This window comes from Pagrus major, chromosome 2 (assembly GCF_040436345.1).
Source record: "Pagrus major chromosome 2, Pma_NU_1.0".
Lineage (NCBI taxonomy): Eukaryota > Metazoa > Chordata > Actinopteri > Spariformes > Sparidae > Pagrus > Pagrus major.
Genome location: NC_133216.1, coordinates 22,859,843 through 22,872,883, shown reverse-complemented (window position 1 = coordinate 22,872,883; position 13,041 = coordinate 22,859,843). Strand labels below are relative to the sequence as shown.

The window sequence follows — 13,041 nt, the reverse complement described above, 5'->3', positions numbered from 1 at the left end:
TCTATTAACTAGAGGAGTGACATAAAAGAAGTGGAGTTAAAAATATAATATTTCTAATGGAGTAGGATTATTGAGAAGCATACAATTTAAATACTCATGTAAAGTACAAATATGTCAAAATTGTAATTGCATTCCACCACTGCGAAGCCGGGAGGTCCACCAGGCAAAGTGCACAACTGCCCCAAGGCCTTAAGGTGTGCCAGTGGCTCTTTTTCCTAATTGGATTACCTGCACATTTGTTTGCAAATTTGCACGGCTTCAGCACAATATCCTCTGGTTCCTGCAATTTTACGCAATCTTGTGGCCCAGTTTCAAAATCTGGTTTGGATTATCATTTTAGTTTATACTGTGCTCACATGGTGCTACCTCCTAAATACACTTGTGTTTTATCAAGTTACCACAAACTGAAAATTTAGGGCCAGGTAGCATTTCAGTATGAGCAGGCCTACTAGTTCCTGGGTTTCTTTGTAAATACAATTAAACATCCAGTTATAGTGTGTTGGGTCCACTATATTTGATAGAAACTCAGGCAACAGCACATTTTGGCCTGGTCCTTCTAACTGGTTCATTTGGCCAAAGATACATTTGCAGAGCTAAATGATGATTAAGGGAATAAACTAGAATGGCACTCAGTAGAGCCCATACCTCCGCAAAGGCCCAACAGTCCCCTCTTGTACTCACTCATAGATACCAGCCACCTAAATACGCTTGATTTTTTTCATCAAGATCCTGAAAGATAACAGGGGTCTATTCTGAGCTGAGACCCATCGTCCATCGATGCTTTGTGGAAATCAGTTCTGACGGACACAGGTGAATATAACCTCCTTGGCCTAGATACTTAAAACTTCCACGCAAAATGATCTTCTAACACTGAAGTTCAATCTCAACCCCAGGAACATACAGTTTATCTGTGATTCTGAACTTCAGTCACTGAAAAAGACTGACATACAGTGTACAGTTCATGCCAGCAGCTTATGTCCACACCTGTAGTGAGGGGTCACAAGGTTGGAAACCACTTAAGATGTTGTTATAGTCAATAATACTAGTTAGATATATTAGTGTGTAATGTTGCATCAATAGAAATTGACTTATAATATTTCAAAGAGATCGTATTTTCTTCTGGATCCACATTTAACCTGGTACCAAGCGGGGAAAGCAGACAAGTGCCCCAAGTCACCCAGATACCAAATGCTTCACTGTCTGCCAATGGTTTGGTAATTATTTATATCTTTGGTTAAATGGGAAGATGCTTAATGGCACAACATCAACTGATGTAATAGATTAAAGGTGGTTCATAATTTCAGCAAATATAATGCCTACATAATGAATATCCCTCATCTATTATTTCTTTAAATGTATTTAATGAAATTAGCACACAGATAAACTGGGACTAGATAATATGCCAGCATAGGAATACTCATACTGTCCATTATACAGAGTGGAAGGTTAATCAGGACCCAGTAGCTCATCTTTTTATGGGCCTCAAGCAGATTTATCCAGCTGTTAGTGCTACTGTGCAAGATTTTACGTGACATGTAACATTTCCCCCAAACTCCTGGGAATGATGATGACATCAATTTCAAACTGTGTTTTTAAAACTGTATTAAGTATTTTGTGTATTGCTGGTAGAACTACATGACAGTAAGCATTTTAAAACGTATTATGGACATTATAAGTAAAACCCTGTTGTATGAGTTTACGTGCCATCATTTCAAAATTACACTTTAAAAAAAACATACATTTTTAACTTATCTTGATCTACTTGGACTTTTAACAAATCATCTCTTCCAACCACCATTTTAGGTTTACATCCCCAAGATGTTTTCTTTGCATCCATCAACCTTATATGCAACATTTTCTTGAGGATAACTGGAATCAAAAGTCATGTTTATAAACATAGATATTTTATATTTTCCAATGCCTATACAATTCTGAGGTCAATTTGTTGAAGCTATTTAATGCTGCTGGATTGTGGATTTGTTGGTGAAGAACCCCGGTTGGATTTTCAGTGATAGTCCAAAGGATGTGACTTTATACATGTTCTCAAAGGCCTCATCTCAGTGCCTCTCTCCGCTCCACTATACAGAGAGCAACAGTAGCTAATTTAAAAATGTTAACAATGTCTGCTAACATAAACTAATGACCGGCTTCAAACAACACATAAGTTCCACTGAGCCCCTTTAAGTCAAAGTAGAAATATTGCAGTATAAAAATATTAACTTAAAATAGTTCACTTAGTGAAGTTTGAAGTATCAAATGGAAAGGTTCTTATTGCAAATATATAATCTGGTAATATTTTCATCTAGCTCTCACTCAAATGGGTAAAAGGGCATCTGACACAAAAGCATCTGAAATGAGAGCTTTAAAGTCATCTTGGTAGACAGAAGGAAATACAATGTATATTTGATGACAAACAACTGAACCTTTTAGAGAAATTCCCACTTTTATTGGCATTTTATACCATTCGTAACAAAGAAAACATTTTTCTTTTCCTTTTCTTTTTTTTTAAAAAAAGGAGGAAACTGTACATTGGTAGAGAAACCCCATAATCACTATGAATATCCACAAATCTGTGGCACATCCATTTTGTTGACTGAGGTTAAAATAGCATGACAAGTATGATTAACTCGGTAATGCATTTCGTTCACAGCTGAGCATATGGATCAATTTAACCATCCTTTAACATACTATCAATGACTGCATAAAAAAAGAAAAAAAAAGAAAAAAAAGAAAATCAACCCAACCAATTCCAGTACTTAAAATGAACGTTACGAACAAGATTTATTTAGCACAGAGCACAACTCTCAAACTTCCAATCATCCTATTCCCTATCAAACACACAGTATTACGATGTATTAAATTCCAAAACAGTACAGGTTACAAATAACCTCAAGACGTCTCGGGAATGTCTTGGTAAACTCTCCCGGAGCTGAACATCAAATTCCTGATATAGGCATGACCGCATGTCATGCAGAAAACTACAACCTAAAGGCAAAATAAGAAGCCAGAAAGACAGAAAAAACAAGTACAATGGAAAAAACCCCAATGAAACTTTCCCTTCACAGAAGCCATGAAAAATGGAATTTGTAGTATTTTTTAAAATGCATTTCTGCAATCATGTCCCTAAAAACATTGCTGTCTTATGAAAATAGTAGATAAAAAATAATCTCTGCATTGTACAAGAAAAGAGGTACATGGAGCGTTGGCATGTGAGTTTCAGGGTGTCACAACTACTCTGCTTCTTTCTCCTCCTCCTCCTCCTCCTCTTCCGCGTCTCCTTCCTTTTCCTCTGCCTCATCTGCTGCTGCCGGCTGCAGGAGGAGAAAACATGCTTTAACATTTTGGTTCTCTGTGAACATTGCTTCAGTACAAAAACGACAAAGACAATTTCACGTGGCAGGAGTGATGAAGAGGCAATATTTTAATACCTCCTCCTCAGCTTTCCCGTTCTCTGCAGGAGCCTCTTCTTTTTCTGCCTCGGGCTCTTCTTTCTTCTCCTCTGGCTTGGCCTTGACTACCTCTTTTTGCTTTTTGGCTTTGGCAGGTGCTGCCTATCGTGTCAAAAACAAAAAAACAAACAAGCAGCATGAAATACTTCATTTAAAATGCAGTGTAATACTCTCTCTTACATGTATCTGATGGATAGTCCTGTGCACTGGTAAGATTTCTCATTTTACCTTTTTCTTTTCCGCCTGTGGTTTTGGCTCCACATCTCTCTGCTAAAGAAAAAACAAAACAAAAGCAATTACAAATATGTGCCATAGTATGTCATCAGAGTATGCATGGTAAAAAGTAGAATATGCACAATTTTTTTTTTTCAGACGGCATTGTCTTTGCAGGACTTACCGATGACAACCGTTGAGACTTTCTCTGTGGCTGTAGAAGAACATATAACATATTAGTCCAGCTATTTGAAAGTATTGATACACATAATATAAAATAACAGTCACCCCACAGAAGACTTTCCCCCTCATACAATTTATCCTCAAACCGACACATGACTTAGTTAAACATCTGGCTATTTTGTCATGTACAAGTAAGTTGGCGTAAGCTAGTATGGGGGAAAATAATCAAGCTCGTCTGTTTATAAATTCAATAAAACAATCCTCCTTCACATGCATTAACTTCTGAAAATGTATTACGACCAGACTTATGCTTAAGTCTCAAGCTCGTCTCCCCGTGATATTGACAATTTAAATACATTAGAGATTTGTAAGTTATAGACAAAAAAAATCAGAATCTTTGACAGAGGAATTTAAGTACATTGTGTTATTTGCAGTCTAACTCGATGAAACCGAGGCTGAAACTAGAATCCCTTAATAATAGTCACTGAATAGGGAACTGTCTGGAAATATGTTCTCGAAAATGTACTTGGCTGGGGGCAGAGGGCCATTGAATCAAAATAATTGTGTTCTTGTGAGTGTCAAATGCTGCCACACACACAGAGACAGAGGAAATGTTTGCTTTGAATCAAGGCATCAGGAAATTTTGGGTTGCATATTTACCAGCGCCCCCTGCAGGCGGTGCGGCTCCACATGCCTTATAAACTGACCATGGTGAGGGTCATTACTTGTACATTAAAAACAAACTGATTTACACAGTTATTCTTATAAAGTCTGCTTTCACTTGCAGGATTAAAAGTGGACTGCACTAAACTTTATAAAAAGCCACCCTGTCTCAGCAAAGTCCCTCTCTTTTGTCCTGACTGAAAGTAGAACAAAATGTTCATTTGGGTCTAAGCAGGGGTGTCGGGGTCCATTTGGGCCAGTGTGGGGGCTCAAAAACTTGAATACCAACCTCTGCGCTTGCCTCACCACCAGCAGACTGTAAGAGACAGAAAGAGGGAAAATAAATTAATAAAGCAGGAGGAATAACAACCATTCATGAGTGAGCTAAAGTGGGTGTGTAGCGCAAAGGGGGGATGGGCACCTCTCCCTCCCCTTAAGTCACAAAGAAATTATGCAACCTTACAGTGGGGAGGGAACGCCGACGTTTTCTAAATTGACTTTATGAGAAAGAAGAAAAAAAAGGTTCCCCGAGTTCTTGTTTATTCCCGCCAAGCCAAGTAGTGCGTTACTTCGCGCTGCAGATATGTTATAAAGTAAAGCATGGTGGCGACTTTAAAGAAGAGGGAAGTGTCGCCCCACCTCCACATGCGCACCCGTGCAGCAGCAAAGCAAATCTTTGCTTTGTGCTCGGAACGAGTTATTCAATAAAAACTTCCCCCAATGTGGTTATAACGAGATGTGCCTGCACGACCAGATGTGTCGCTGTCTTTTCGAGGTTTTTTCCAGCTGCCATGACGCTTCTTGCCTTGAAGAAAAGACTGCACACCTCCAAGCAAGCTTTAAAGTGCGCACAGGCAAACAGAGGTCAAAATCTCAACAGTGTGGGCTGCAAAAAAAAAAAAAAAAAACCGCACAAAACAAAACTCCACGTATCCAAATTACTAACTCGTCCGACAAAACGCCGATGAGCTCGATTATTCAGAGTCGATTTAATCGGCGAGGGAATTTCCTCGAAATGGCAACCTGCTCTTCGACGGTGGTTACACCTCTTTGTTTGATGCGAGCGCACAGAGAAGGCTAATTATCGTTAAACCACCAGCCGGGTTGGACATTTTCGCGAAGTAGTCGCGTTAAACGAGGCCGTGCAAATCGCCAACTTGTTCGGTGAAAACGCACGGTGCTCGGTCCTAAGTAAAAAGGCGCCACTTCCCTGTATCAACAGGGTGGACACGACAGACCTGAGCACAGTAAAGGTGGACCTCATGCATGCATGCACATGTGGCGAGCACTTCTATAACGCTACACTGAAGCTCATGCAAGTGTGAAAACATACAATTTTATCGACAAAGAAAAACACTTCATGCATTTTTTTTTTAACTCGTGTTAATAAATATACTGTATGTATCACATTCCGCATTAATGGACACATTTTAACTTACTTTCTTCCTTCCCATTGTTGTTTAGGTTGTGCGGCAGAGGTAAGAAACAAAAAAAGGAACAATACAGCCTTTAACAGTTCAGCAAACTAATAGTGAGTCAGACCTACACCTCAGCCTACACCTCCAGAACAGTCTGTAACTTAACATAAACGTCCGACCATTACTAGAACTAGCTCGAACCGGATTGGATCCCCCTCTTGGTATATTTTATCCCTTATCCTACCAACCTACCAGGAGGACGTATCCCCCGCCCCTTGCTTCCAGTGATTGGCTTTAACGTGGAGGCAACACATTTTTGAACCATAACATCTTACCTGTGTGGGCAGCACCGTGTGCCAATCAGTAAAACCCCAGCCAACTCTCACTTTCTAATCACGGGCTGCTCCCAGGATAGGGGAAAAATGCATGGCAACCATGTAAATGTTATGAGGTATTAAATAAGAAATGTACGTGATAACACACGATAAATATGATGACGACGTTCGAGTCTCCTAAAATGTCGCATTTTCCAGGATGTGTTTGTCTTTGTTGTTGTTAAAGTCCCCATGCACGCAGACACTGGAGGCTTTAAAAGTAACAGTTAAATTATTGATACACTACAAAGGCAACGATTCTTGGATAGCTACAACCTATCTTGTGACATATTGGACTAAATTAGTTGCGTTTTATAAAAGAAAATAGCTTTTCTTTGCCTTTAGCCATTACCAGCATAACATGACTGGCCTATTTGTTGTGTAAGTGTCGCTGCTGCTGTGTCGACCAGCGGCTCCACAGCTGCAACAAGGAGGAGGAACAAACATGGCGGCCGGCTATGCGTGGTTCCTTGTGCTGGGCTCGGTTTTTCTGTGCAACCTCATGAAAACACTCCTGCCGAGCATATCCTCGTTCGTAAGTAGGGGCTATTGCTTCAGTATACGACGTGTTTGCCTTTCAGCTATTTATCGTGAGTGTTAGTGTCATTGTTGTTGCCTCGTCCCACAGACGGCAGAGCATTGTTGATTAGCTTAGCTTACTGTGAGTTAAAGCTAATGGATAATGCTACATGGATAGCTCGCTAGCTTGAAACAACTGTTCAGCTGCAGTCAGAGGGTGGGGTTTTCCCGAGATCCCGGTATGGGTACACACACACACACACACACAAGGGGGGACACATTTTAGTGCTGCACCATTGATCAAGGAGCCGACATATTAATGTAACATTAATATTGTGTTTGTTTACAGTTTAGCGTTACTGCTAAAGATAGCTCACCAAAATGTTGATCTGTAGCCTGAAACTGTGTGCAAGAGACTATATATGTGGTTGTATTGTCTGGGAACTGTGTGATTGAGCCTCTGCCTCTATAGACAGCACCCAACATCTATATCTTCACAATTAAACGCTTATAATTTCCCTTTTTTTAAGCTCACAAAGATGGTGCAGAAAGATGCTGAGCAGGAGAGTGAGATGAGGGCCGAGATCCAGGAGATGAAGAAGGAGCAGTCCTCCATCAGCATGATGGATGAGTTTGCTAGATATGCCAGATTGGAGCGCAAAATCAACAAGATGACAGACAAGCTGAAAACACATGGTGAGAGACAGAAGTAGATATTGTGACTGACATGTGACAGGAGCCCCAAAATGAAGTCCGGTACCAATAACAACAGACTGGGAAGCTTCAGTTATGTTGAATTCATAACATCAGGGCCATCTAGCAACAATGTCCCCCAAATTATGACCTCTAAATTTTAATCAACTTTGACAGTCTCAACAAAAATTTAACATAAGCTTCAGAAAGGTAGCCTTTCTTGCAGGGCTGTTTTTTTATTTATTTTATTATTATTAGCGTTACTGCTATGTAGTCCACCCTCTGTCTGTTCACAGTTCTCTCTCAGTCACCTCTAAACGTTAAAGGCACATATTGTACCTTCCCCACCTGTGCATGCCGACTACATCAGATTCACACATTGAAACCACCAACCACAGGAAGTGGCGGGAGGTTTTGGATAACACACTTACTGCGTGTTCAGTGGGAACAGCTGCTGCCTGTTGCTGTCCTTCACCGTCAGCCTCAGGATTATGGTGTGCACAGACAGGAAGTCACTAAGCAGAATTTAGGTATTGTGAACATGCACAGAAGAGCAAATGCTGCTTCAGATAGTTTCTGTGGTGATATGTTCTTTCTCCGACTGACAGTGTGAATCTCCCATGACCAAGCTAAACAGCCCATGTCGTACTCCATATGACTTCAATAAGCAACAACCAATTATTTTTCTCTTAGATTTATCGCACTTATGATGATAGTCTCTACTATTGTGCTCATTAATAGGAACTCTTCACTGAAGTGTTTTAATGAAAGATTTCCTTAATGCAATGTATTGATATGTTTTATATATATTTTTTTTCAGTCTGCTCCCTCAGTTCTTACAAAGAACACACTGTTGTGATACATGCCATGTTACCCTGTGACTGGTTGTAACCCATTAATTGAGAATATACAAAAATAGATGTTTGCCTGGTTTCAGAGCTCTGAATCGCTCCTTTTTTTAGCAATTCAAATAAAGAAGACCAAGGAAGGGGCTATTTAATCTGATAATCAGATTGCAAGTCACTGGGATATTATTAAAGAAGGCTACATCACCACAAGAAAACAGTGTATTGAGTCTAAAACTTGTTTGTTTTCTTTGCTTTTGCAGTGAAATCAAGAACAGCACAGCAGGCAAAAATGAAATGGGTTGTGAACATTGTCTTTTATATACTGCAGGTAGGTGGAAATTGTAAGTGAAAGTACAATTGCATTTAGTGGCAAATTCTAATGTAACTATGAGATCCACACAGATAACTACATCAGTACTTAAAATGTAACTATGAACTATCTATTTGATCCAAAACCTCCAGTTAAAGGCTATTAAAGCACTTTACCTTGATGATTGTTAGCATAATGACAAGCCAATAAAATAACTATTATGTGTTATAAACCAACAAAATCATTTCTTTTATCTGTCAGGCTGCTCTGATGATCTCCTTGATATGGAAGTATTACTCTGATCCAGTGACGGTGGTCCCCAGTAAATGGATCGCCCCTGTGGAGCGCCTTGTGGCCTTTCCCACAGGAGTGGCAGGTAATCAATATATTTCACAAACAATATGTGCAGAACAACTCATCTATAACAATATAATACATATTGGATTTTTTTGGTAATACAACATAAATTAGGTCCACATTAATCATAAAACACATTCCTTTCATTTATATTGATTTTTAAATAATGTATAGTATATTTAAATTACATTATGTCATACGTTGCCTCTCTTAAAATGTATCCATTCACTGACAGAGCTGCTCTTTCCTTTCAGGTGGAGTGGGAATCACATGCTGGTTGGTGGTTTGCAACAAAGTCGTTTCACTGGGTCTCCATGCCGTCAGCTAGAGTTTCCACCTGAGTTAAATTCATTGGTGTTCTAGTGTATTGCTCAACAGTTTGTCGAAGAAAGCCACAACTGCTTCAGGTCATCATGTAAAAATGCAGAACATTTTGGTGTTGGCAGTTTTATGTTGCAACATAATATTTCTGTGATGTTGAATTTTGTTATTTTTGTTAATTTTAAGTTAATTGTGAGGATGTTTTGACTGTATATTATTTCAAAGCATCATGATGCGGAGATGTTGAAATGCCTTTTTAAGAAAAGATAATAAAAGAAAAGCTTTTATTTCTTGTAATGTTACTGAATTGGGAAGTCACTACCAAAAACAAGTCAGGTATTTTTCTTGAAGTGAAATTTTACTAGACTAAAACAAAGTAAATGGATCACAATGTTTTTTTTCTGCACTCTTGGGTTATAAAGATCATTTATTCATAGAAACACTTTAGTAACAGGACAGTTGAAATCCCCTTATTGACTTTTCTGCTGAGTAAGGCAGCTGTCCAGTCACCACATCAGTGACGTTACCTGAACTAAAGGGTGAGTCACTTGTCTGCTCTTTCTGCCTTTACTCCCACTGAGATCTGCCTTCTCCACCTCTCCTGGATGTCCCAGCTGGAAGATGAAGTTCATGACTCCCACTGCTGATAGTCTCCACCCTCATCGGGCTTGGTGCTTTCACAGCGATTCAAGTCCACACAGCTGTTGGCAGGTCTTCCATTGTGCAGGTTCTCAATAGATTGTTTGAAGGTGTAGTTGTGTCTGACTTTGGGGAGCCTGTATCCTTTTCTCTCGGGTTCAGTTGCATTCAGATAATTTTCGGAAATGTAGGGCACCTCGCTTTCCTGTTCCTCCGTTTCCTGCTCTTCCTCTAACTCCTGTGGGACCTCTGGTGCCTCCTCTTCCTTGGTGCAGTCTCCCTCAGTTTGATCTTTTAGGCTTTCTTCTGAACAGCTGTTCTGCTCACTGGTGTCTGAAAACAAATATTTGCACTTTTTAAAAAAAACACAGAATGACCCGAGAGCAAAATACCCAATTAGTTCCATTAGAAAGCCTTCGTTCTCTTGTGTTTGTATGTTCTGGAATTAATTCTACCACCGGTGTTTTTTCTCCCAACAACTTTGTGTACCTACATTGTCAGTAGTATTAGTTTGTTACCCTACTGCATATGTGACTATTTGAGTGCTTACCTGCACATCTCTCAGTGTCATCTTGGTGATTCTCCTCTAAAGAGACCTTAGCCAAAGCCTCTGTCTCTGGAGTTTGTGTTTCCAAATACTCCTGTACTGGAAAGTAAAAACCCTGAAAGGATACACAGTCTATTTTAGTATGAAAGCAAATGAAATTATTTGGATTATAAAATAAAATCAAAGGGGGCAAAAAATATAGATCTGAAAAGTCTGCAGAGGTAGGAAACATCTTCTGATGTCCTATTGTCTCTACTAACAATGTAAATCAACATTCACATTGAGTTAGAAGGGGATGTAAAAATCCCCGACACAATATTTGAATCATATACCCACCTCCACAGAGCTCTCTTTCTCCTCCAGCCTTTCTTCAGTCTCAGTATTTTCCATCCCAAAAAGGCTTGCAGCCTCAGTGGGGAGAAGTATTAACCCATCTGTTTGAACCATCTTGCTTTCTTTGCCTGTAAACCATAAAAGAGTGTCAAACAAAAGCCACTAAGTGACAACAAATTAGACACGGCCAGACTGAGCTACAGTGGCTTGTTATGTTTGAATACCTTTTTTGGCAAACCTGAGGGAGTAAATATTCTGTGTTTCCAGTTCTCTCATCTTCTCCTGTGTAGGGGAAACAAAAGATCTACTGTATACATTGTCTGACATCAGCTATCTCTCTTACAGGAATAAATAATGAAATACAGGACAGTTAGGAATATCTTTAAAATATAAGATATTTTTTAAAAGATACTTGCTTCGATAGCACTTTAATTTCTAACTTTTAGTTTTCTCAGTGTCATTAGTGACCAACTAACAGGAAGTACACCATCAGACACGAGCAGTATCAATGGTTCACTAATGGGCAATCATCTGAGGAAAATATTGATCCAGACATCTTAACCAAATTCTCCAACAAATTGCGTAATCTGAATACGATTGGCAAATGCGTAATATCATTATTGCTGGATCCAAAACCCAGCGGAGCTACTCGTAGATTAGGGAAATATAAAGTGAAAGATACTTCTGCCATCGCTGTAGACAGAAACATGCACAACAAACAGTACTGTGCCCATAGCTCCTTAAAAAAGTCTTAAATTGAATTTTGTGAGGTCTGCATTTTATCTCATTTCATTCATCCTTTTGATTCCTTTTTATTTCTTTTCATGTCAAAATGCTTTCAGCTGGTCTGCATGAAAGTCCACATTTCTGATGATACAAATCTTTAAAGGTGCAATAAATAAGAATTTAAGTTTGAAGCATTCATAAATTAACTAAAACCATCAACAGATAATAACCATATTCCCACATAACACCTACCTGCTTATCTTTAGACTTACCTACGACGCTAGAATAAGAATAAGATGATTTGTCCAAATATAAGTCTGACATTTGGAAAAGAATTAACTTGAAAATGTCTTAAAAACATTTAAGCTCTTTGCAACTTACTTCAGTCTCCCTGTTTAGCTGAAGTACTTGCCCTTGTAGAAAGAAGGACAGCTTTCTCGCCTCGCTGGTCTTTCTTTGTTCAGTCACTATTTGGCGATTGAATGAGGCTTGGCACAACTCAAGATTCCTCTCCAAGTCCTACAACATAGAAATAAAATAATAAATATATATATATGTATATTGGGATGGTGTGGCACCTCACACATATCTAAGTCTAAACTGTATCAGCCACCAGCCTCCTCCAAGCCTACCACTATCCTCTTGTCCTTCTCCTCCAGCTCTGCATTGGCCTTGTTCAGCCTGAGGGTGAGTTCCTCCCTCTCCAGCAGCCTGCGGTCCTGGCTGAGCAGCTGGAGATGCTTGAGACTGTCTTTTGTGCTAAGCAACTTGCTTTCTGTGGCTTGGAGCTGCCTAGCCAGATTGTCACGGCAGGAACGGGTCTCACGGAGCAAACTCTGCAGGGCTCGGGCCTCATTGTAGTGCTTGGTGAGGATCTGGGCACGGGGTGGGGAAATTATACAGACATTAAATGGAGAAACATCTGGAAAAGAAATGAAAAAAAAATCAGATTTTCTGCCTAGAGAGAAGAGCCAATGAAAAGGTTTTGAAATTGAAATAATAAAATAGCAGTAGATGTAAGGATGGCTACCCACTGAGTTAAATCTGAGCAGTGAGCACAAGAGACACCAAAACCCACCAACCAACCTGAGAGATGCTGCCTTCTGAGTTTTGGAAGTACTGCAGTGCCACTGTGTGGTGATGCTGGATCCTCTTCAGCAGCTTGTTCTCAGTGCTGGCCTCGTTCAGCTGCTGCTGCAGGTCACAAACCTGGCTCTCATGCTCCCTGATGCAGCTCAAGTAGGCAGACTGGACCCTCGGCCTCGAAACCTGCAGGGGCTTGATTGATGGCAACTTCAGGACCTGGACACTCGCAGTGTTTGTCTTCTGCCTGTGTGGCCCTTGTGCCCCTTTACCTGAAGAAGAATTATCTCATGTATGTTTACATATAAACAAACAAACAGGAAGTCCTACCTCACATTTATGACATCATGTTAGGTAAAACACCT

The 13,041-nt window shown here is 39.8% G+C and overlaps 2 protein-coding genes across 2 annotated transcripts; one reads left to right on the top strand and one right to left on the bottom strand.

Moving 5' to 3' along the window:
• Positions 1–2,424: 2,424 nt before the first annotated feature.
• On the bottom strand, positions 2,425–6,148 carry hmgn1a (high mobility group nucleosome binding domain 1a). The gene is made up of 6 exons (XM_073485197.1): positions 5,948–6,148; positions 4,798–4,824; positions 3,847–3,876; positions 3,678–3,719; positions 3,429–3,551; positions 2,425–3,311 (listed from the first exon to the last, which is right to left on the bottom strand). Exons 1-6 carry the CDS (start codon positions 5,960–5,962, stop codon positions 3,231–3,233), a joined length of 318 nt encoding a protein of 105 aa, XP_073341298.1. The 5' UTR covers positions 5,963–6,148; the 3' UTR covers positions 2,425–3,230.
• A 581-nt stretch (positions 6,149–6,729) lies between these two features.
• Positions 6,730–9,635, top strand: get1 (guided entry of tail-anchored proteins factor 1). The gene is made up of 5 exons (XM_073485185.1): positions 6,730–6,835; positions 7,350–7,515; positions 8,621–8,688; positions 8,932–9,046; positions 9,282–9,635. Exons 1-5 carry the CDS (start codon positions 6,746–6,748, stop codon positions 9,353–9,355), a joined length of 513 nt encoding a protein of 170 aa, XP_073341286.1. The 5' UTR covers positions 6,730–6,745; the 3' UTR covers positions 9,356–9,635.
• Positions 9,636–13,041: the final 3,406 nt, after the last annotated feature.